Source organism: Oryza glaberrima, chromosome 3 (genome assembly GCF_000147395.1).
Source record: "Oryza glaberrima chromosome 3, OglaRS2, whole genome shotgun sequence".
Taxonomy (NCBI): Eukaryota; Viridiplantae; Streptophyta; class Magnoliopsida; order Poales; family Poaceae; genus Oryza; species Oryza glaberrima.
Genome location: NC_068328.1, coordinates 20,145,599 through 20,168,803, shown reverse-complemented (window position 1 = coordinate 20,168,803; position 23,205 = coordinate 20,145,599). Strand labels below are relative to the sequence as shown.

The following is a 23,205-nucleotide window of genomic DNA, read 5'->3' as shown; positions in this document are numbered from 1 at the left end:
AGCATTTTCTTTTTTTAAAAAAAAAGTGGTGGGACCCACATGTCATAGCTCCTCTTCCCTCTCTTTCTCTCGTGTCGTCGAGCATGACCGCAAGTCGAGCGGCGGGCAAAGGCGGGCACGCGGTGGGTGGCGGCGCGAGACGTGGAGGTGGGAGCGGCGAACTCCAGGAGGGAGCTAGAGTGGGGGGCCCGGAGGCGGAGCGAAGGCCAGACGGCGTTGCCGACAACCCATAGGTGGGAGCTGCCCCCGTCTGATCTCCCTTCCCTCCAACCCCCATGGTGACGCCGCCACCCCTTCCATCGCCACTGCATCATCCTCCCAAACGACTTCTTTTTGTCCGCCTCCATCTCCTCTCCTTCCCCATCCACCTCCACTCCCCCTCCCCCTCCCCCATCCCCTCTACCACCCCGCGCGCCACCTTCTGCTCCTCCTCCCTCCCTCCTGCCTCCATCCCCTCCTCCTTCGTTTCCGTCTCCGCCTCCTCCAACTCCCTCCACCACCACCCACTCCCTCTCGCCATCCTTCGTCTCTGCCTCATTCCGGCTCCCTCCCGGAGTTCACTGCTCCCACCATTTGCGCGCCGCGGTGGACGGTCACGGCGTGACCACCTCCCGTAGAACACATCCACGTCCCCCTCGTAGACGATGTGGACCTCCGATCACAATGGGGGCAAGGAGATCTAGAGGCGGATGCGCAGGTGGTGTGATGAGGACGGCGAGGATAAAGAGGAGGAGGAGAGGTGGCGCTCGACCTCCCCCGCGGACAACGCCAGCCGGCCCGCCCTTGGCTTCTCTCCGCCGCCGCCGCCGCCGTAGATAGAGATGGAGGAAGGAGGTACAAAAAAAGAGAGGAGATATAAAGACTGACATGTGGGTTCATTACTTTTTAAAATATTTTTTCCACGCTGAAATGCCACGCCAGCAAGTCTATCCCAAAACCGCCTACAATAGTGCTAGGGGGGTAATCTGTCTAGTTTGTATAGCTAAGGGTGTCAAATGTTTGTTTTTTGAGTTCCAGGGGTAATTCGGTCGACCATGATAGTTCAGGGGAATTCGTACTTTTCCTTCTCTTTTTATGGGAAAAGTCCGAATTACAGCCCCTGAACTTTTTGGTGAGTACGAATTACCCCCCCCTAAACCCGAAAACAATAGCAGCTTTGCAAGCGGTTTTGATCCTGTGTGGCAGTCCAGTCAGCAATTCTTTTATTAAAAATCAATGGGACCGGCCACCTGTCATACTTCTCTCCTCACTATCTATTTCCCCTCTCACACCTCTCTCTCTCTCATCAGATGCCGTGGAGGAGGCACGCCAGCGGGTGCGTGCATCTCGTGGCGGAGGCCGAGGAAGAGCCGCGTGCCGGCAGCCCCGAGTTGCCTCCACCCCCGCCCCCGTCGATCGCTGCCCTTGGCTCCCCCTCCACCGCCCCGATTGCCTCTACCACCGACCCGGCCCATTGGTCACCGTCCTTGGCTCCGGCTTCGCATCCCGACTGCCTCCACCCCTGCCAATGACGGTGGCTCCCTCTCCGCTGCACCAACTACCTCTACCCCTCCCCCGTCAGCCACCGTCGTCGACTACCCCTTCTGCGCCTAGAGCTGCCCTCCCCCCTCTGCATCTGCCTGCCGCCTCCCCCTCCGCCAACCTAATTGCCTCCACCCTCGCCGATGACGGCAGCTCCCCATCCGTCACCCCGACTACTTATGCCCCCGACGCCGACGGCAGCTCCCCCTCAACCGCCCCGACTGCCTCCGCCCCGCCCCCCGTCAACCACCGTAGAGGAGGTGCGCCAGCGGCTGCGTCGTCTCGCGGCGGAGGCCGAGGACAAGCCGCACGCCGGCGGCCGTGGATTGCCTCTGCTCGTCCGACTCCCTCTTTGGCGCTCCCCCTCTTAGTGAAAGAGAGAGATGGAGGTAAGGGGAGAAAGAGAGAGAGAGGGGACTAGGGAGAAAGTGGGGGTGGAAAAATTTTCAAAGGATCCAAGACACATCGAAGTTGGAGTGTGAGTTGTACATTTTTTTGCTTGAGAGAGGGTGAAACTATCAGGTGAGGCTCATTGATTCTTTTTTGGAAAAAATACAAATTACCCCCCGAACTATTGCGATCGTACAAATTACCCCCCTCCCCAACCACAAAACTAGACATATTAAACCTCAAACTATTGAAACCAGACAAATTACCCCCCCTGACTCAATCTGGAGCGGTTTTGATCCAACGTGGCATACATGTGGCGCCAACGTGGAAATCCAATCAGCAAAAAAAAATATAGGGCCCACAAGTCACTTCTATCTATGTGTGCTGTTGGCGTTGGAACTTGGACATGAGCAGCTGGGCGAGCGGCGGCAAGCGCGGCAAGGATTGGAACTGGTCGACGGCGAGCGGCGGTGGGCGCGCTGGGCGAGTGGTGGCGAGAGCGGCGACGGGCGCAGCTAGGCGAGCGGTGGCGGGAACGGCAGGGAGGGAGAATCGGTCCTCGATCTCTCTCTTCCCGGTTGCTCTCTCTCTCTCTCTCGTGCAAGCACTTGGGCAGGTGGCGGCGTACAGGCGGTGGGCGGTGGCGCACGGGGACGGGCGGGGAAAGACTGGCGGTCGAAGTGCGGGGACAAGCGATGGGCAGCGGAGCATAGGGACGTGCGGTGGACAGCGGCGTGCGGTAATCGTGCGGTCCATCACAACCAGGAGGCGGTGCCGATTGCGGCGGTGATGACGAGGAGGAGGAGCCCGCGACGGCGCCGCGCGGTAGAAGCTCGAAGACGACGACGCTCTCGAGCGAGCGATGGCGCTCACCGGCTCATGCGGCTCCCAGACGGTGCGACGGGATTGCGCGAGATTTCGCCACCCGCCCGCGCGCAGCCAAGCCACCATCAGCTTGCTGCTTGCCGCCCATCGCGCGCCCGGTCAGCCTTCGCCTCCGTCGCCGACCACCGCCGCCCTCGGCCCCCCTTTGCCACCCCCAACTGGCTCTGCCCCCTGCGTGCCGCCATCCTCAGCTTGCCGCTGCCGGTGGGGATGGAGGGGAGGGGAGGGAGAAGAGAGATAGGATTTGGAAAGAGAGAGAAGAGAGAGATAGAGAGGGTGAAAACTGACATGTGTGGCCCACCATTTTTTAAAAAATGCTGACTGGACTGCTACGCAGGATCAAAACCACCGCGGATTGAGTCGGTGGGTTATTTGTCCGGTTTGTATAGTTGGGGGTGAAAATGTCTGGTTTTGTGGTTTAGGGGTGTAATTCGATCGACTGTTATAGTTAAGGGGGGTAATTCATACTTTTTCCTTCTTTTTTTAAAAAAATGCTGACTAGAGTGCCACGTATTGATAGTTGAGGGCAAAATATATTTGGTTTTTGGATTTTAGGGGTAATTCATACTCACCTAATAGTTTAGGGGTGTGATTCAGATCTATCTTTTTTTATTACTATGTATGAAAAGAGTAAAAAATAAATTATTTTGGAACGGAAGGAGCAAGCTAGCAACGTCTCTTGTTCAGTCTCACGTGGAATAGACCCACGCTTTGACCACAAATATCAGAGCAGGTACAATAGCGGAATATAAGCTAGCTATAAACATATTTCGAGGAGATAAAAAATGAGAGAGAAAAGCAACAGGATACATATTTGTAGCCAGCTGCAGCATGGACTTCAAAACATATGTGTGACAGGTAAGATCAGATATTAATTGTGTAGTATATGTTTATAGGTAACTATTGTATGAATTGGCTATTAAATTCACTGGATGTTTTGGAGCCGACAGCTGCCTATTCGATAAATGTCTTTTCTCATACGGAACAGAAAAGCCCTAGGAGTACAAGGCAACAAGTACCACTCAAATATATAAAGTAATTTTTGTTACTAGCAATACCCATTTAAGGAAGCTCACATCAATAATGGCTTGAGAGTTGAGACGAAGTACCTACAATCTCGCACTTGTCCACACTAGGACAGGAGTACTAGCAGTAGTCCCCACTCACACAGTCACACACATCCGCCCCCCATTTTCCTTTCCTCCTCCTCGGTTCCTTCCTCCTCACACTTCACCAAAACCCCAACCAAACCAATTTTCCGCAGCCGCAATGGCCGGCACCGAAGAGCTCCTGGTCCAAGAATCCACCGTCCCGATCGTCTCCGACGGCGACCCTTCCCGCCCCGCCTTCCGATCGGCCCACTTCCTCCTCCCCCGCGCGGCCGCCGGTGGCCGGCCCCCGCCCATGCCCTCCTCCCCGCTCTGCAGTGGCGGCCCCGTTCCTGACCACCACGGCCTCCTCCGGGTGGTGGAGTTCAAGGGCTGGGCTGGCTCCCCTGGCCTGTGGAGGCAGTGGGTCGACAGGCTCCGCCCGCGCCACGAGCCGCTGTGGCGGAGTGTTGGCATCTTGGATGCCATTCTCGCCACGGCTTACCGGGTACGCCGCGACGAGGGCACGCTGCTCCAGCTCGCCGCGTTCTGGTCCGCAGACACCAACACGTTCATGTTCCCGTGGGGCGAGGCCACGGTGACGCTGGAGGACATGACCGTGCTCGCCGGCCTGCCGCTCTTTGGCAAGCCCGTGCGGGCGCGCCTGCCGGACGCTCTTGTCGGGGACGTGGACGCGCTCATGGCCGTTCGGAGCGCCCTGCACCGGAGCAAGTACAAGAAGCCCTCCTATCCTGGGTGGGTGCAGTACTTTCTTAAGCGCCAGGAGGAGGAGGACGACGAGACGGCCGCCAGCGCCGGCGCCGACCTGATCGAGCACGGGGCGTTTCTGGCCATGTGGCTGTCGCTCTTCGTCTTCGCGGCGCCGCCGTTCGACGTGGTTGGGCCTCAGGTGTTCCCCATCGCCGCCCTGCTAGCGCGGGGCATCCGCGTGGCGCTCGCGCCCGCCGCGCTCGCCGGCATCTACGGCGACCTCTCCGCGCTCAAGCGCTTCTTGGACTTGCGCGACAGGGAGGAGGAGGTGCTCCAGGTGACGGCGCCGATGCACATTCTCCTCCTCTGGGTCTGGGAGCGCTTCCCTCAGCTCCGCCCTGCCATGGCGACCACCACCACCCCTGCAACCACTGATGCTTGCCGTGTGCCAATGGCTGCTCGGTGGCACGGCGTCCACAAGGCGCTGGACCCCCAGTTTGTTCATGGCGTGTTCATGTCACCGGACAAGTTTGAGTGGAGGCCATACGGGAGTCGCAGCATGGCTCTGCCACCCAAGGAAGCTAAGGCTGGCACTTGGGTTGTCCAGGATGTAATGACAAGTAATACGCTGTTATCCTTTACGCGATGTTTGCGCCAATGTGAGCTCGTCGGCATGGGCTGCATTGAGCAATACAATCCGCATCGTGTTGCAAGGCAGTTTGGCTTTGATCAGGATGTGCCTGGGACGATTGCTCGCGCTAACTCAAACTGGAAGATGGCATGGAGAACATATACGTTTGGCTATCGAAAGTTTGCATTGGTTGTTCCACACTATAAGCTTGGGGTGACACTGGAGTATGCGCGATGGTGGGAGCCATATTCGTTGGCTTGCTCTACTGATGTTTCTAACTATGCAAACACAAGAGAACCCCATTCCCTTTTTATTCCAATGAAAAGAAACACTGAAGAGCTTTCTGGGGCTAATTCTTGCAAAAAGCAGCATGTTGACACCAGTGTGCCTTTACCTGGTACCATGGAGGATCCACTGGATGAGATTCCTCTGATTGAGAGGCTAAACAATATAATTATGGTACAATGTGCTAGGCAAGAGCAAATCGCAGACGTTGTGAAGTATTCTGTCCCAGAGTTCATCAGAGGGAAGGATAACAGTATGATTGTGCAACAAGATGCTGAGCAATACTTATCTGATTCAATGAGAGTCTTGGATAGTTCAGCTGATGAATCATTTTGTGGGTCAGTCACCAAAATGGAACAACACATATCTCTCCTACAAAGTAAACAGAAAGCACAAGACCATGCCAGTGCCTATGAGGCAAACAATTGCAACTCTGGACAAGTAATGATACATCATGGCGTTGAGAGTGCAGCTAGTACTGGCAGTAATGAAGCCATTGAAGCTGCAACAACAGCTGGCATGCTGCCAACACCTGAAGACATTCTAGTGACAAGTGATGAAGTTATGATGGAACGCAATTGTGGTTATGAGCTTGATGCTGTTCTGCTGGGTGCTGCTCCCCAACAGCAATCAACTGAAGATATGGGAACATGCATGTTTGCATTAGAGAGAGATAATAGAGCCAAGACAGACAAGGATGAATTAGCATCTTTGAAAGGTACTGAAAAAGAAAATGAAGATGATTCAACATCAAATCAAGCAGCAGCAGGTTCTCTTATAGAAGATTGCATAGAAATCAGCAGAAAGAACTCAGGTATAATAATTCCAATAACAGTTTGGATATCTTAATCTGTGTTACCATGTATAGTAACGCAAACAGGATAGCACAAGTTGATATTTGCTATTTTTTGCCGGGTCGGCGGAATGACGCCGACCAAATTTCATTAAGATGAAAGAAGAGTTACCAGTATTACACGACATTACACGATATTTGCTAATGCATCCCTGTTTTTTTGAGCAGAAGCTAATGCATCCCTGTTATCTCTTTTTTGTAGGAAACAATGGCATTTCTTCTGATATTCTTGTAAATGCAAGTACTGAATTGGTCAGGACAAAAGTTTCTACAAAAACGCTGTACTATCTTACTAAAATTTGGTTGCTGAAAAATGCTCATGAAAGAGATGCAAGTGACATGAATAGAGATCATGGAGTTTACCAGCCAAGGAGGGAAGTTGGGACGAGGGAAATGATTGAGAAATCGTTTGCAGCTCGAGAAGCCCAAAAGGTTGAGTTGGAAAGAGTAATCAAACATCTGAAGGAACAATTGAGGGATAGGAACCCTTCAAAACTTGATGTATAACTTCAGTGATGGTCGTACTTTTGAACTCCTGATATTATTTGTACAGTTATAATAGGCTGTAGCAGTCTTGCTAGTGAAAATGGGATCATAATTAAATAGCCTGTGGAAGGCCAGTAATGAAGAAACTGCAGCTAGCACTCAGTAGTCAGTCCCAGTAATATATTTCTTTCCTTTCTAATTTTTTTAGCAAGACATGACTGAACACTATGGATAATGGATCCCTTTTAATTACCAAGTTCTTGTTTTGCCATTTTGTGCATGAAGAGAGAAATTGCTGAGGCATAGCAAATTCTCTATTTAATGATTACATGACAGATGATATTGTTGTGGTATTCTCGATATTGCTCCTGCTGGCTGCTATTTTTCCTTAAATAAATGTAACTAACTTAAGTGCTCTAACTAATACTACATCCGTCCCAAAATATAGCAACTTTTAGTTATGAATCTAGACACATAGTTGTTCAAATTCATAGCTAGAAAATGCTTATATTTTGGGACGGAGGGAGTAATTAATATCCTCAGCAAGTTAAAATTAAGTGTTATAATAAACTTGACTTCAAATAGATTTCTTTCCAAAATAAAAGTATTTTCTTAGTATCAATTTAATTTGAGATTCGTTCGTCCTTAAAACTGAGGATAGGATTGATTTATCAGCTTGACAAGACATAAATGCATTATATATACTCCCTCCGTCCCATAATATAAGAGATTTTGGAGGGATGTGAAATATATATTATGGGACGGAGTGAGTATGTTAATGTATACTAGTACATCAAATATCATGATATATATGTGTGTGTGTGTGTGTGTATATATATAGACACATACACACACGGTGGCGCTACATAGCGCCACAGACGCGCTACGGAATTAGTAGCGCTCCTCCTCTTGGTTTTGCGTTTTCTCTGACTAGTCCACCTCCTATCTCTTACCTCTGTTTTGTTCCCACCCCTCTCCTATCTCGAGTTAAAAAATTACCGGCTACCTCACAGAGCACCGCATTTCCGGTTTTTTTGGTTTTTCCTCGCTGACGTGCCAAAGTACTTCCTTCTTCTTGTCTCCACGTGGCCTTCAATATCGGTTCCCACCATAAGTAAAAAAAATTACTGAGTAAAAAAGTTACCAGAGTAAAAAAATCATGTCTATCTTTGCATGGAGTAAAATTTTTACTCCCGTAATTACTGAGCAAAGTCAGGGCTCGATAATAGTAGGAGTATAGTAAATTTTTCACTCCTGTAAATCTTTTGCATTACTCTTAATTTGTTTGCAGTAATATTTTTATTACATCAATTTTTGTAGTTATTTTTGTTAGTAATAAATTTGCTTAATCATTCCATATTGAAAAATGTGTGTAAAAATGTTCAGTCATTAAAATACGAGTATCATGTTCCTTTTACGTGCATATTAACACATACAATCAAGATTATGATGCATATTATTTTTACATTCACTCATCCATATCAATCATTAAAAAAAATCTCCCGGGTAAGAAACTACATAACGTACAAGGAGGAGAAAATTACACATCTCCCATGATTATATATACAAGTGAATATATGTATATAAAATTTCAATTATTGCAATACGTGGATAGCAGTTTTTTTTACCACGGACTTTATTACTATTAAAAATCAAAATCTCACCGGGTCAAAAACTTACACAGATGAAATATCAATAGTTATTTTTTACTGATAGACATGAGTACAGAGAGGTCTATTGACCACGACGTAGCATGATAAAATTGAACCATTAAAAACAGTAGTTATGTTCTTACTCCACTGTCAACTGTTATACGAGGGAAAATATGTGGTGTAAATTATATGTGTAGTGGAAATTTAAAAACTACTATTAATTTGAAAAATAGACATTTGAGATTTGTCCATGTTATCATGAGTAAAAATTTTACTCGCAAATTTACTTATGAGTAAAATTTTTATTGGCAGTTAAACTTTTACTCATGGTGACGTGGACAAATATCAGATATCCATTTTTCGATTCGATAACAGTTTCCAGGCTTTTATTGTATATGTGGTTTGCACTACATTACATGTTTTTCAGTCTACATGTGTAGTGAATCACATCACATGTATAAAAAGGGTTACACGTAATAAAATTTTTTACTCCACTGTGATGAATCACATGTATACACACGGGAAGAACGAAGGCATAGATGGCTCTCAGTGGCGTTCAGATCGAGAAAGCAAAACCAGCGGCTGTGGAGCTGTCTTCCTCTGTTCCCAAACAGAGAAGAAGATGAGCAAGGCAGACCTAGTCAACGCGGTGATGAGCGAGGAGGCGACGGCGCCGGTCTCAGCACCGTGAGCATCCCTATCGCTCCAGCGCTGCGAGCAGACCAGATGCCCCTTTCTCTCCCAAGCAGGAAACAACGCCGGTGGCGAGGAGGTGGATGTGGATGGCACAGATGAAGGCGGGCATGGGCTGGATGGGTCCTGGCGGCGGAGACTAGAGACAGATGCGGTAGGAGCTCCAATCCCAGCTCAGCCATGAGCAGTTGTCGGCGTCCAATCAAGAGCAGGGCTCGGTGGGGGACTTGTCCCATTTGGAGGGGCAATGCGCGGATGTGCACGCCGACGACCGTGCGGGGCTGCGTCGGAGGAAGGTGACGCCGACGATCAGGATAGGCTTCCTCTGCGCCCCTGATTCTGTTGATGCCGGCGTCGCCCATCGCAACACGGGTGAGGAGTCAGATCCGGCGGTGCACCGTCTCCGTCCATGAGCTGCCGCCTAGGCTCACTCTCTCGGAGCAAGCCACGTCGCCGGTGTAGGGAGACGTTGTCGCCCCGGTGGCCGATGAGGCTGCCGGCTGCCCCTAGATCCCGAAAAAAAGGATTGAGATTGGAGAGTGAATGGGGACAGGTTGGACTAAGCAAGTCTCCTCTCTAGCCATGAGCCTGGAGCGACGCCACCATAGACGTAGGGCCTGTACCAAACAGCTCAAACTCCTAAATATAACTCCAGTAGTTGAGTTTGGAGTGGAGTTGTGGAGCTGGGTTTAGACAGCTCCACAACTCCAGTACATTTTGTGAGAGAGCTCCACCCAACTCCACTCCTAGTTTTGGTGGAGCTGCAACTGTTTGGCTGAGCTCTAGCTCCAGGAGGGGTGGAGCTGGAGCTAGAGCTGTGCCAAACAGGCCCGTAGAACACCGGCGGTTTAGGCAGAAAGCGGAGTAGCCGGAGGCCACCGCCGGTCAGATTCCGTGAGCACTGCCTGCTCCACGCCAGCCAGTCCCCGTCTAGTGCCCGGATGCGCCGTCGATCGCTGGCTCGCCGCCTGCATATTGGAGGTTTCCGTCAGCCGTCGTTGCCTGCTCACTGGAGGCCTCCTTGTCGATGTCAATGGTGTCACTCCTCTCATCGCTGCCGTGGATGCAAATTGCTAGATCCGAAAAATTAGGATGAGAAATGAGAGAGAGAATAGGGAATGATTGATCAGCACTAGCAACTAATATAAATAGACGTGTATCATTAAAAACATTACTTATAGGAAGATGAGCAGGATGTGTGAGTGGGAGAGTTAGTAGAGGAGTAAAAATTTTATCCATGCAAATAGTGGGTGTGGTTGGGTGGTGTGAGGAGTGCCATTTAATTAAATGGCACGTTATGTTTTATATATATATATATATATATATATATATATATATATATATATATATATATATATATATATATATATGTAGTTTTCTCTTTTCTGGAAAAATAAAAAATTAATGCCAAATTCAATACTTGAACCCATGACCTCATAGTTCAAAGCACATTCTTCTAACCAATTCATCTAATGATACTATTTGTTTTAAGAATTTTATGAGAAAGTAATATGATTATCAATTCTAATATCTTTCACTATCGAAACTCGTAACATGTTACTATGCTCTAGTAGTAACATTGTTGTAAAAGTACAGTAACATGTGACGTTACTGTATAACACATAGGACATTACTGCACTTCTGACAGTAACGTCATAGTAAAATTATAGTAGGTAGACCAGGAATCAAAACAAAATTATATTGGTTAAAGCCTCACATGCTAACCATATACTTGTTACTGCACGAAAGTAGAAGTGTTACTACATAATAGGCGCATATTACCACTTTCAAGTAGCTATGTTACTGCACGATAATTATTGTTTTACTATGTCATTTTTACGAGATGAAGATCGAATAGGTGGGCTACAGGTAAAGTCTGTAGGTGGCTTTGAGCGAGGTCTGATTGATGTAGGAGTTGTTTGAACAATTGTATACATTTGGTAAAACTATGGTACTGCATGTGTATGCTTTTGTTACTGCAAGTTACACATTCTGTTACTCATGTGGAGGGTTAAAGTTCAAAATGCCAATATTTGAAAAGCAATATCTCACAAGATATGTATTATTTTTTAAAATCGTTCCCACAATAATACTATAGTGTTACTGCATGTGGAGGGTTAAACTTCAAAATGCATCTATATACTCCCCTCTTCAAGAATCCGTTCTTCCTCCCTCTTCTCAAGAAAATCCGTCTCCTCCCTCCAATATAGTGTTATTGCATGTATATGACGTTACTGCACTTTTGACAGTAATATTGTGGTGAATTACAGTAAATCAGGAATTAAAACAAAAATATATAAGTTAAAAGTCTCAGATGATAACCATATACTTGTTACTGCATAAAAGTAAAAGTGTTACTGCACGTTACTGCATAAAAGTAAAAGTGTTACTGCACGGAAGGTACACGCTACCACGTGTTTATGCAGTAACACTACTAAAAAAATATAGTAAAACGCAGTGTAGTAACATCGTGATGCGATTGTGGTAACGTACAACAGACAAGTAGTAACAAGTAATAGTACAGTATTACTACTTGTGAAGAGACAAATTGTAAAAAAGTCAAGCTTTGAAGAACGATATCTCCCAAGTGATGTAAGGTTTTTTAAAACCGTTTGTACCATGATGCTAGAAAAAAGAGCTTATCAAAAGTAGATACGTCATGACTATATTTCAACTATATTTTAACGCTGTTACTACACGTAAGATACAGTGTTACTGCACAGTGGTCATCGTGTTACTGTACCGTCCTGGGACGAGAGCTGAGAAGAGGTGGGTGATGGGGGGAGTTAGTAGGCGGGTTTCACTGGTGGGAGGGGCCTTTGACCGAGGTGGGAGGTGGGTTTTGGGCCTTGGTAAGGAGGGGGAGGTGGGTGTGACCCTTGGGAGGGAGGGGGTATAGAATAGCTATTCTACACCCCAGGTGTAGAATTATATATATATATATATATATATATATATATATATATATATATATATATGGGACTCTATGGTGCCCGGGCTCCAAAGTATAAAACACACAAATTCTCTCAAATTTTTAAAAATTTACAAATTGTAAGTAGATATCTAGGTATATGAATTTGATTCATACAAATACCTAACAACAAAACAACTCAAACTCAACTTTATTTCACAATTCATTATTACATACCTAACGAATTATATGTTTGGATGTTATATACCTAGAACCAAAATCTAACAAAAAAAAGTTCAAACTCAGTTCAAACTTGTTTGAACTTGTTAGTAAAGAAGTTAATGTTCATATCTAAACATTTTAAAAAAATTCATACTCATTCAAATTGGATATATACTCAATTTGAATCTTGGAGCCCATACTCCATGTAGCACCAGTTAATTTACCTATATATATATATATATATATATATATATATATATATATATATATATATATATATATATATATATATATATATATATATATATATATATATATATATATATATATATGCATTATTTGAGCCATAAAACCCAGACATTTGGCCAGTATAGATCTTCTCACTCTCAACAAATGACTTTCTAATTAACATCGCTTATTCGATGGATCTAGCGGTGGCAACAGGGCGGGGCAGGGCCGGGTTGGATCGGAATGCCCCCGCCCCCGCCCTTATGCGGGTATCCCTGGCCCTGGCCCCGCAAAGGAAGTCGGGTGAAAACATCACCCGTCCCCATCCCCACATGGGACCTGGCGGGTGACCGGGGCCCCGCATCACCGGATGGAGCTAATACTTCATAAAAATATTGCAATACACTGAATAATATTATGATAAAATTTCAATAGCCCCCGGTTGTGTGGGTTGGTTGAAGGATTATGGTTGAGGGGAACTAGGGTGTTGAGCTTTTATATGTCAATTTTGAATGGGTTTGTTGGGTTTATATTATTGCAATGAGCTACTTTTAGAGAAGTAACTCACCTCCAGGGCCCCTCCGGGTCACCTGCGGGTTAATTCCGATCCCCGCCCCCATCCCCGGAAGTTTGCGGGGCCCCGTCCCCACTCACCCATGGGTGAGAATTCTCCCCCGCCCCCGCCCCCAGCCCCGTGGGGGCGGGTCCCTGCCGGATCCCTGGCCCCAATGGGGAAATTGCCATCCCTAGATGGATCATTTACATATTTTCTTAATCTCACCAGTACATGTAAATTGAAGGATCAGCGCCGACATTAGGAAGATATACAAACAAATAGAATTTGTGTCACACATTTCAAAAGAAAACAGATCAGTACAACCGATCTATGTTCCCCACATTCACCATCGAACCTCATCAGTTGGACCTCCTGAAACGAAAAAACAAACAAGGAAAATCAGCACAATATATCTCGCACCTCCCTCATACTTTTGCCTCAGTTTTGATGGTATCGACGACCGTATGCAGTCTATTCTTCATTTTCTCCATCTCCTTTCGTTTGCTCCAGTCGTCAATGTGTAAAATTTGCCTGCAAAATCCAATCCATAGTGAAAATACAATAGATGACTACTGCAACATTAATGCCATTGATATGGAAGTCTTTCCTTTCATATCGACCTTTTTTAACTACTGCAACATTAAGCAATCTTTGTAGATCCAAGTTAAGAGTAGAAACAAAATAAGCCGATGGAATTATGTCAACAACAGACAATACTTTAGCAGAACAACATGCTGAGAGAAACATATTTCTGTTAGACAATACCATTTGCAATGGCAATTGCACCAAGCGCATGCCTGGCAAAATTTGGAGAGCTGTGAACTCAAGTGCAGTAAGTTCTTCCATACATCATTATGTGCAATGACATAGATCTTATGAGTTTAAACAAAGGAGTAATAAAATATTTCCATTTGCGAAAGGGAACATGGAGGATAGTCAATACATTATCATTTGATTCTTATATCCCAAAGAAAATTACTAAATGATTTGCATTTTTTTATGATGGTTTAACATTCTTAATATTGTGTGACATCTTACACGAATAATGTGATAAAAAAGGCACCTCTTTTGCTTCAATTAACTGTCTTTTGTGTAGATGCGGCCAGAACCTTTCGTATAAGAGCTCCAACAACCTAAATAACACATTACAGTGGATCAGATTTTATACCTTCTCACCATACAACTGCAGCGACATGACCAAATGTTTGACGAATAGAAGATAAAAAATAAAATTGATCTGGAGGACCAAGCTCACTGATGTCTTTCTTGCTGGTCGTAATTGCGTTGACGCTCACACTTTCCAAAGGCTATACGATTCGTACACCTTATCTTACCCTTGAACAAACCACTTCATGGGTAGTTATAAACTCAAAATAAAATTAAGGAAATGAGATGCAACCTTACATCATGTGACCCTTTAGCAATGACTGTTTATTACCTGTCATCCAAATGGGTAGAGGAAGGAGTATCCATTCTTCTTGTCGGTGACAAGTAAGAACCCTTTCTTAGCCTCTGCTAAGACTATATCAGATCAGGGGCACATGATTTTTAACAATAAAACAATTCACAAGTCTGAGTGCTAGTACACAGTCAAGTATTTATCACACTTGTACCATTCTACACAGATACTATTAATATGGAAGGACAAATCACATGCTACCGGATTAGGCCAAAGAAAGAAACACGGCAGCTCCTGAGCAACATCCTCCACCTAGAGCTCTCCTCTGCATCATGTAACATAGTTTAGGAAAATCACTAAGATTAACATGAACACACCAATACACACAAGAAAGAAGAAACCAGGAGCAATGCATCAGCAGCTATCAACAATTGGTGGATTGGCACATAAGGATCATCGAGGAGGAGGACATGAGGTGATGGGTCGGTTGAGTGGAACAATGTTACTCATTGGGTTCACAGGTATGCAGCATTGGTTCGAATTCTCATTTTGTGTGGTACTCACTGTCTTATGGAACTGAAACTAATTTCACAATTTATGTTGGCTAGGAGTATGAATTAACTTGGAATTCCATTTAGTGAATAAAAAAGCTGGCTAAACAAATTTACAATTTCAATCCGAACACAAATGTTTCTCACCGTCACAGATTGAAACGGCAAAACGATGCAAATTTGTGAGACGAAGGTAACAAATCCTAGAATGCCAAATATGGACACGCATCCTCGAAGAAACATTTTGTTATTCCTGCCCATATCAATAAATCATTTTTATTTTAAAGATTGAGGGTCTTGACTACGTGCATTGGGAAATTCTTTGAACGAAATCAGATGACGCTGCTAAGCTTCGTATTACGGAGCTTTCTTGGGCCTGCATCCTTGCTTGCTTGGGAAAGCAACGGCCCTGAGCCCCTGACGGCGAGCGCCGCTGACCGGAGGGAGATGGAGGATGAGACTTGAGAGGGTCTCGGCGGTGCCGGTGGTGGGAGAAGGGAGGGCATGCGCATGCAGGGATAACGATCTGGTGGTGGTGGCAGCGGTGGCCATGGCTGCGTGCATCCTAGAGCCGAGCAGCGGATAAACACGGCCGACAAGTTGGCCCTACCAAATGAATATGCATAAATGCATTCTCCCCCTGTGATTGTGTGACTGTGTTTTTTTTAGGGGTTGTAACCCCTAACCCCTCCCCTCCATATCTACCCTATAATCCACCAACAGGGTCTTACATCCTTTATACTTCATTCATCAAATCCAACGGACAGAAATCATTGAATCAAACGGCTCTGATCACCCGAAGTCTCCCCCTCAGCCTTACCTCCCGCACCCATCCCCGTCAGCCGAAAATCACGCCTCTCAGATTGCTCCTCCTCCCTCGCGCTCTCACGACGCCCCACCGATCGACGCTGCCAGCGCGACGGCGCCCCTTCCCGCATCCCTCTCACCATGCCATTGCCTCCCCTAACCCTAATCGCGCCGCCGGTCGCGCGATCTCCTCCCTTGCCGCCTGCGCGCACCGGTCTGCATCCTTGCCGCAGGATTTAAAGAAGCCACCTGCGCGCGGCGATCCCTCCCTCACCTCCGCGCCCCCGGTCTGCATCCGCGCTGCCCCCGATGATCCATCATCCATGGCCCAGGTGCTGTTGTTGAGAACCTGTCCGCCCCAATCAAACCTCTACACCATCCTTGCACCTAAAGACCTCGCCTGCGGGATCCCCTCTGGACCCGCGACGGCTGCCTCGATGTGGACGCCGCCGATCCATTGCGGTTGTCACGAGGCACTGACCCTTCCACGGCAACCCCGTCAGGGCCACAGTCTGCTCCACCTCCGTGCTTTGCTACCACATCTAGCTCGATCCGGAACCCACCACCATAACTTGCCGTCATCAAAGTTGGTTGGTGTTCACATAATCGTGGTATTGATCATCAAAGATGCAGATTATTTGTTGTGTTTAGTGGTAATATGGACCTTAGGTTTGAAAGAATAATCAATCCCGAGTAGCAAATATTTCGCTTACATCACAGGCCCATTAAGAGCACTCCGTTATGGCAATTGCATAATGATTTATTTCTGGTTAGAATCAAGACAGGCAAAATTGCATAACATGTAGTTGGTGCACTAAATGATTTCTTTCTTTGAGTATAGTCTGATTTAGTGTTTGTCATTTCAGGTGATCTTTCTTCTTAGCCAGTTATGTGCTTGCCGGAGAAGTGATGAATCTGCCAACTGCAGCCATGCATCCATTTGCTTCATGCCTTACGATGCCGTGTCTAAGAAGTCCTCCACTGCTCACCACCATTCAATCATATTTTTCATATGTGCATTTTCAGGTTCATATATCTGACCAAATTAGAAACACGTTTCAGGTTCATATATCTGACCAAAGTAACGCACTTGCCAAATTCAGTTCCAGAACAACATGCAAACTACCACTAAAACCAAAAGGTGACCCGAACACATCGTCATGGTTCCACTGTTGGGCGGGCACAGAGGAGCAGCAGCCTACGGTGCTACCTGGAGACTATAGGTGAGATCAAGCTAAAGATGAATAATTCATTTTCAGACATCGTCATGAATTGAATTACTGACAGATGCAAATTAGAAACCTGACAAGCTATCATGAACTAACATAAGAAAATAATACACTTTTTACAAAAGCCTAAATCATCTTGTACTATGTAGCATTCAATCTTGACAAAACTGAAAAGAGGGCTACATGTTTCTTCTGTCCTTGCTGGAGGTTGGAAGTTGTATGCAGCTAGCTAGATCACTTTCTTATCACATTATTATTGTTGCTTCACTAGCTATAATTTGGATTCGAACTTGATATATATGCAGTTCCAAGTTGTATGGTAGACTGGGAGACTTATCTATTCTCGATCACTTTTCGACAGACAGACAGACAGACACAAAATTTGATCACAAAATTTGATTCTTGTCCCTTCAATGATCTATTTTTATATGCTGTAGTGTACTTTAGTTTGTGCTTTTGCATGCTCAATTTGGATTGATGTGAGTTGGTATGGACGGGAGCTATGATGAATTGTCTAATTTTGAAATCACTCAATTACAAAATTTTGTGGATAAACACCATTTTCTCCTGGAGTGATGCAGCATAGCTTCTAGCTGACTAGCTATTGAAAGTCTGTCCGTTAACTGCACTCTGGACTAGAGATGCATATGGAAGCAATTTGTTATGGTTTAACTCTAATCACGATTGGTGAATATGAAAATATTTTTGTGAAAGAGATTAATAAAGCAAGGCGAGTATTAATTTGTCACTACTTAAATTTTATGTTTTGGCGTATTGCTGTAATTAGTTGTGGTCCCAAAAATACTGTTACTATGCCCCTGAGAATATTACTGATTTGTTTGTTTGGCTAGGTTTCACCTCATCAAGTCGCTATACTGGTTGATGTATCCAGAATTGGCGTGGCCACAATTGTTCTAGGATTTATATATCGCTAATTTATTTTCGATCAATTATCTTTTCCTTTTCGGAAAATGTGAGCATTTCAATAGAATATTCTTTTTCATTCTGATGTTTCAGTATTCGTACAAAGAGAAGCACGCCATCCTGATCGAGCTGATTGTAACCTCGGTTTCTTTTGCTCAATTTTTTCATAAATCTGGGGATTGGGAATTTCTACTCGTGGAGCAACAACGTTTCTATTTTTCTTTTCTCAGCACATACGTGGATCACGAAGTCATTGTTATTCCATCCTTCAAATCCAAGTTAGTTATTATAAATATTTATCTATTCTTGATACATTGTGCCCGTAGAATTTGCAAAGAAATCATATTCATGACCTTGTTGCCTCTGTGCAGAGCTCATTGTTACTTGTTCGATGGATGGTTTTTACTCTTTGGATCACGAAGGGATAAAGTTGAGCAATGACTTAAGAGTTGAGCAACTTTATCCCTTCGTTTGTGCGCGCGGAAAACAAAAGGATAAAGTTGGAAACCATGACTTAAGAGTTAAGAACACACCTAAATTAAGAGAGAACTAGCATGGTGGTCCGCGCAGATTGCGCGGCTAGTATTATTATATTTTCTCTCATATAATAGCATATAGTATGTTTTTTGCGCGGCTAGCATCATTATATTTTCTCTCATATAATAGCATATAGTATGTTTTCTCATTATATTATTCAAATATATTAAAATGATACATAATTTTAAATTTTGCAATAACTTTACAAAACTACTAATGTGTAATATTCATATTGTATTTTATATACGTGTTAGTTATTAATTATTTTTAATATCAAATTTTAGTTATTTGTAAATTATATATATTGACTTGTTTTTTAATATTTCTTTTTTTTTAATTCCAAATTTTCTGTAAATTGTATTTCTATATAGACTCTATGCTCTTCTTCCAATATTATTTATTTTTATTTCTAAATTTTTATTATTTTTAATTGTATTTCTATGTGGACTCTAAACTAATTTTTAACTTCGAATTTCAGTTACTTCTAAATTGTATTTCTATATTGACTTTAAACTCTTCTTCCCATGTTTTTCTTAATTTCGAGTTTTAGTTATTTGTAAATTATATTTTTATACGGACTCTAAACTCTACTTTTAATTTTATTATGTTTATTCCAAATTTTAGTTAGTTTTAAATTCCTATATGGACTCTATGCTCTACTTCTAATATTCCTTATTTTTTAATTCCGAATTTCTATTTTTTTTCTTAATTGTATTTCTATATGGACTTTATACTCTACTTCTAATATTCCTTATTTTTAATTTCAAATTTTTATTATTTCCTAATTGTATTTCTATATGGACTCTATACTCTACTTTTAATATTCCTTATTTTTAATTCCGAATTTCAGTTGTTTCCTAATTGTATTTCTATATGGACTCCAGTCTTCTATTCCAATATTCCTTAGTTTTAATTCCGAATTTTAACTATTTCTAAATTGTATTTCTATATGTACTCTGCTTTTTCTTTTTCTCCGATTAATGTGAGAATTTCTAGGCCTTGAAAGCGAACGTGGAGGCTCCTTTTTCTATTCCTTTAATGATATAATAGATAGATATCAGAGTATGGCATGCCCACTTTATTATTGGCATAAGTATGATAGATAGAATACTCTGTCTATTCTATAATATAAATGTTTTCAAATAATTTAGTAAATATTAAAGTCGAGAAGAAAATTTTTTAAATGAGGTATGATTGAATGTGGAAGGATGGTTGAAGAAAATACTTTCCTAATGCCCATACATAACTTCAGATATTATTATACCTTCAGATGATTGGGAGGATTAGTTCGACCGTGGACAATTGGGGGTGTTTGTGGTAGGGGTGGGGGGGGGGGGGGTTGTTGGTTGTTGTCTGGGGATGAGATCACTTTTATACCAATGAACGGTCCCATAAAATCAAGTGGACAACCCAATTTGATTAATTGTTTTGGTTGAGACTGACCAAGTGTGTGATTAATTGCTTAAATCATGATCAGTCCATCAAACGAAGACTGACCTTTGGCTGTGTTTAGTTCCACGTTAAAGTTAGAAATTTGAAGAAATTGGAACAATGTGACGGAAAAGTTGGAAGTTTGTGTATGTAGGAAAGTTCGATGTGACGGAAAAGTTGAAAGTTTGAAGAAAAAAGATAAAACCTAAACAGGGCCAATTACCAAATAGTGAAAGGGGAATAGAGATTGAATGAGTGGAGCTCGCAGGTGATTAGGATCAGGACCTGACTGGAGCAGCCTACCCATAGAGCACCGTGTCGACTGTTGATATTTCTTAACAATATTACTATGAACATTATCCCTAGCAATGGTACCAGAAATATTAGTCGGTATTTCTAACGGTTACATATATAATCCGCAAGCGCACGGATATACTGATGTAGCATTTCACCCGGATTACAATGTTATTAATTCACATCACACTTATATAGATCAAAGTCTATATAGGAGTTAATCAATTATAAGGTAAAGGGTTGATTGAAGAACATTATAAGAATACTCTCACTCAATAATAAATCTAATCTAAATCTCTACTATTATAAAAATTGAAGATGTTTTTACCGATATTTTGGTATGTCATCCGTATTTGAGTCGGTTTTTAAATTCATTCGCATTTGGAAATACAAATCCGTGCTTGAGTCAGTTTTTAAGTTTGTTTGCTTTTAGAAATACAAAAGGAGACATATAAGAAATCACTTTTAAAAATCTTGCATGCTAGCTTGAGATGATCGGACTCCTGATTGCAGCTCAATCATGCAAATTCCCATAGTAAATTTCACCTTAGTTAAACCGTACACTAACAATATGATTAAAATAGCCTTCACCCGTTGCAATGAACGGGTATTTCTTTTCTAGTGCATGAAAAAAAAAAAGAAAACCACATTTCTATACTTCTAATATATAGTCATTTTAGTATATACACTTGCTAATGTACAACTATATGGCTATAATCCCCTGGTTATGCTCTCCTGGTATATCGAGAAACCACCCCTGATTACCGAGTTCCTTACGATAATCTATCATGGCCATCCAATTGGTTATAGATACGGAGGAGTACTCGCATCATGAACCTTTCTTAGCCCTATATACGCACTAGAGGAATACCTGTACTGAGCTGTCACCATCAGCAGCCTATCTCTACAGTTCCGTGGCATATAGCACCACTTAATGATATTCAATAATCTAAGTATCGCGCTTACATTACTAAATATTACTCTACATCTTTGCAGATGACAGAGCAATCATACGAACGTACACTAAGCCAATACCATTGCATATCTCTGGTAAGCTAGCCATATAATTAATACAAGACAAGCCTAGACTAGAGTTGGTACTCAAATAATTGTGCAAATGAAGTAAAGGACCAAAGACTATATAAAGAAGAATGTTTCATTATAGAATAAAGTCTTACAAGAGGAATATAAGCTACTAGAACAATATCCGAATTCTCCGAAAAACTCGAAGAACTAGGAAACTATTCTAATTCTAACTCCACTAGCACTAGAACAAAGTGTAAATAGCTAAGGAGAGCTTCTTCTTCTGATTCCTTCTTGGTGTGTGTTGGAGGAGAGGAAGAATGCCCTTTATATAGTGGTGGACAAGACTTGGGGAGTGGAGATTCTAAGCATCCAAAGGAGCATCTTCTCTCTTGAGCTACCAAGTGTCCCTTCTATGGCGATTTCTTATGGTAGAAACAGTCACAACCGCCTTGGAAGGTTGGTAACTACCAGCACATGAAAATTGAGGGCCAGGTGGGCTAGCCCTGGGTCTCAGCGACCCCTGGCTGGTCCCCCTGGCCTAGTCCTTCATCCGGGGCTCTTCTTGGTGGGTCCTTGGTCCAGTGACATAGTGGTTGGGCCCATTTGCATGTGTTTAATTGGGTTTGTGGGCCCTTCCATCCATCTGTACGCCATGTGTCGACCTCTGATTGGTTGAACTTGTATTTTCCACCATTTCTCCTTTATTTATAAGGTAATCTATTGTATTCAAATTTTTTGCCAAGTACATGTGGAACTAGATTATTTCTAAATAAATATGCATGCGAGTAGTGCCAGTTCTTTATCATTTTTAGGAATATTGACGGTTGAAGTTGGTCTGTAACGACCGTCAACATCGACATAGAGCAAGCACTGGACCACTGTCTCCGACACGGAAGAAATCGGGGCGTGGTAGAGGGGAGGGGGCCGAGCGGCTGAGGAAGAAGGGAAGATGAACTTGTACATGGCCCTCAATAGGGAATGGTGGTGCCGGAGCCTGAGACGATGTCAAGGTTTTTTCGACAGCGATTTGTGGGTGACGGTGGTGAACCGTGGGCGGCGGCGTGAGTACGGATCGGCGTCGATGGTGCTTGAGACAGAGGAGGCGGCAGTGACATCGCGTTGTCGGAGAGGATCAATGAGGCATGGCAATGGCGACGATTCGACGTCAGCAGCGCGGAGGAAATCGGCGAGGTTGACCAACGGAGTTATGATGGTGCCGAGGAGATCGAAGAGGCAAGCGACGATGGCCACAGTGATAGTGATCTAGCAGCGCGGATCAGGGGCGGCACAAAAGAGAGCGGCGCCACAGATTTAGGTGTTGCAACAGCGCGTATCAGGGGCGACGCGAAGGCGAGTGCATAGGTGGAGATTGAGGGTGGTGTGGACAAGAGTAAGGGGAACACTTGGCGGCTAAGAGAGATAAGGGAAGGTGTGCGATTAGCGATGGGAGAGAGACACAGAGGAGATCACGATCCGCGTGGGAGTGGAGCTGGCGGTAGAGAGAAGGGAGGTGGGAGCAACGAAGGGCGTTGGATCTGAGTGAGACGATCATGACTGATCAATGAGTAATGAGGAATGTAAGACACATGGGAGAGAGGGGAGCGATGGGAGAGAGACACAGAGGAGATCGCCATCCAAGGTGCGGGGGGGGGGAGGGTTGCGGCAGAGAGAAGGGAGGTGGGAGCGACGAGGGGCGTTGGATATGAGTGAGATGATCCTGACCGATCAATGATAAATGATGAATGTAAGACACAATTGGTGAACTATAGGGTAGATAGATGAGTATAACAATGTATTTTATCACACCACTTTTAGCTCCTTTGAAACACAAGATTGATAAAACGGGGGAAGAGAAAAAACCATAGAATTTGGGCAAAAATACAAGTGTAAAATAT

At 44.2% G+C, this 23,205-nt stretch overlaps 1 protein-coding gene, 1 long non-coding RNA gene and 1 pseudogene across 3 annotated transcripts; 2 read left to right on the top strand and 1 right to left on the bottom strand.

Annotated features, from left to right (window-relative positions):
* Positions 1 to 3,994: 3,994 nt before the first annotated feature.
* LOC127766015 (uncharacterized) lies at positions 3,995 to 7,102 on the top strand. The gene is made up of 2 exons (XM_052291012.1): positions 3,995 to 6,325; positions 6,567 to 7,102. The coding sequence occupies exons 1-2, from the start codon at positions 4,066 to 4,068 to the stop codon at positions 6,869 to 6,871; spliced, it is 2,565 nt and encodes an 854-aa protein (XP_052146972.1). The 5' UTR covers positions 3,995 to 4,065; the 3' UTR covers positions 6,872 to 7,102.
* Positions 7,103 to 9,575: 2,473 nt separating this feature from the next.
* LOC127766306 (psbP-like protein 1, chloroplastic) lies at positions 9,576 to 15,614 on the bottom strand (annotated as a pseudogene).
* A 297-nt stretch (positions 15,615 to 15,911) lies between these two features.
* LOC127768044 (uncharacterized) lies at positions 15,912 to 18,334 on the top strand. Of its 2 annotated transcripts, XR_008016543.1 has the most exons (4): positions 15,912 to 16,480; positions 16,736 to 16,842; positions 16,932 to 17,092; positions 17,950 to 18,323. It is a non-coding gene; the product is annotated as an uncharacterized LOC127768044 (long non-coding RNA). The 2 variants fall into 2 exon arrangements; XR_008016542.1 differs by having other exon boundaries at positions 16,932 to 18,334.
* Positions 18,335 to 23,205: the final 4,871 nt, after the last annotated feature.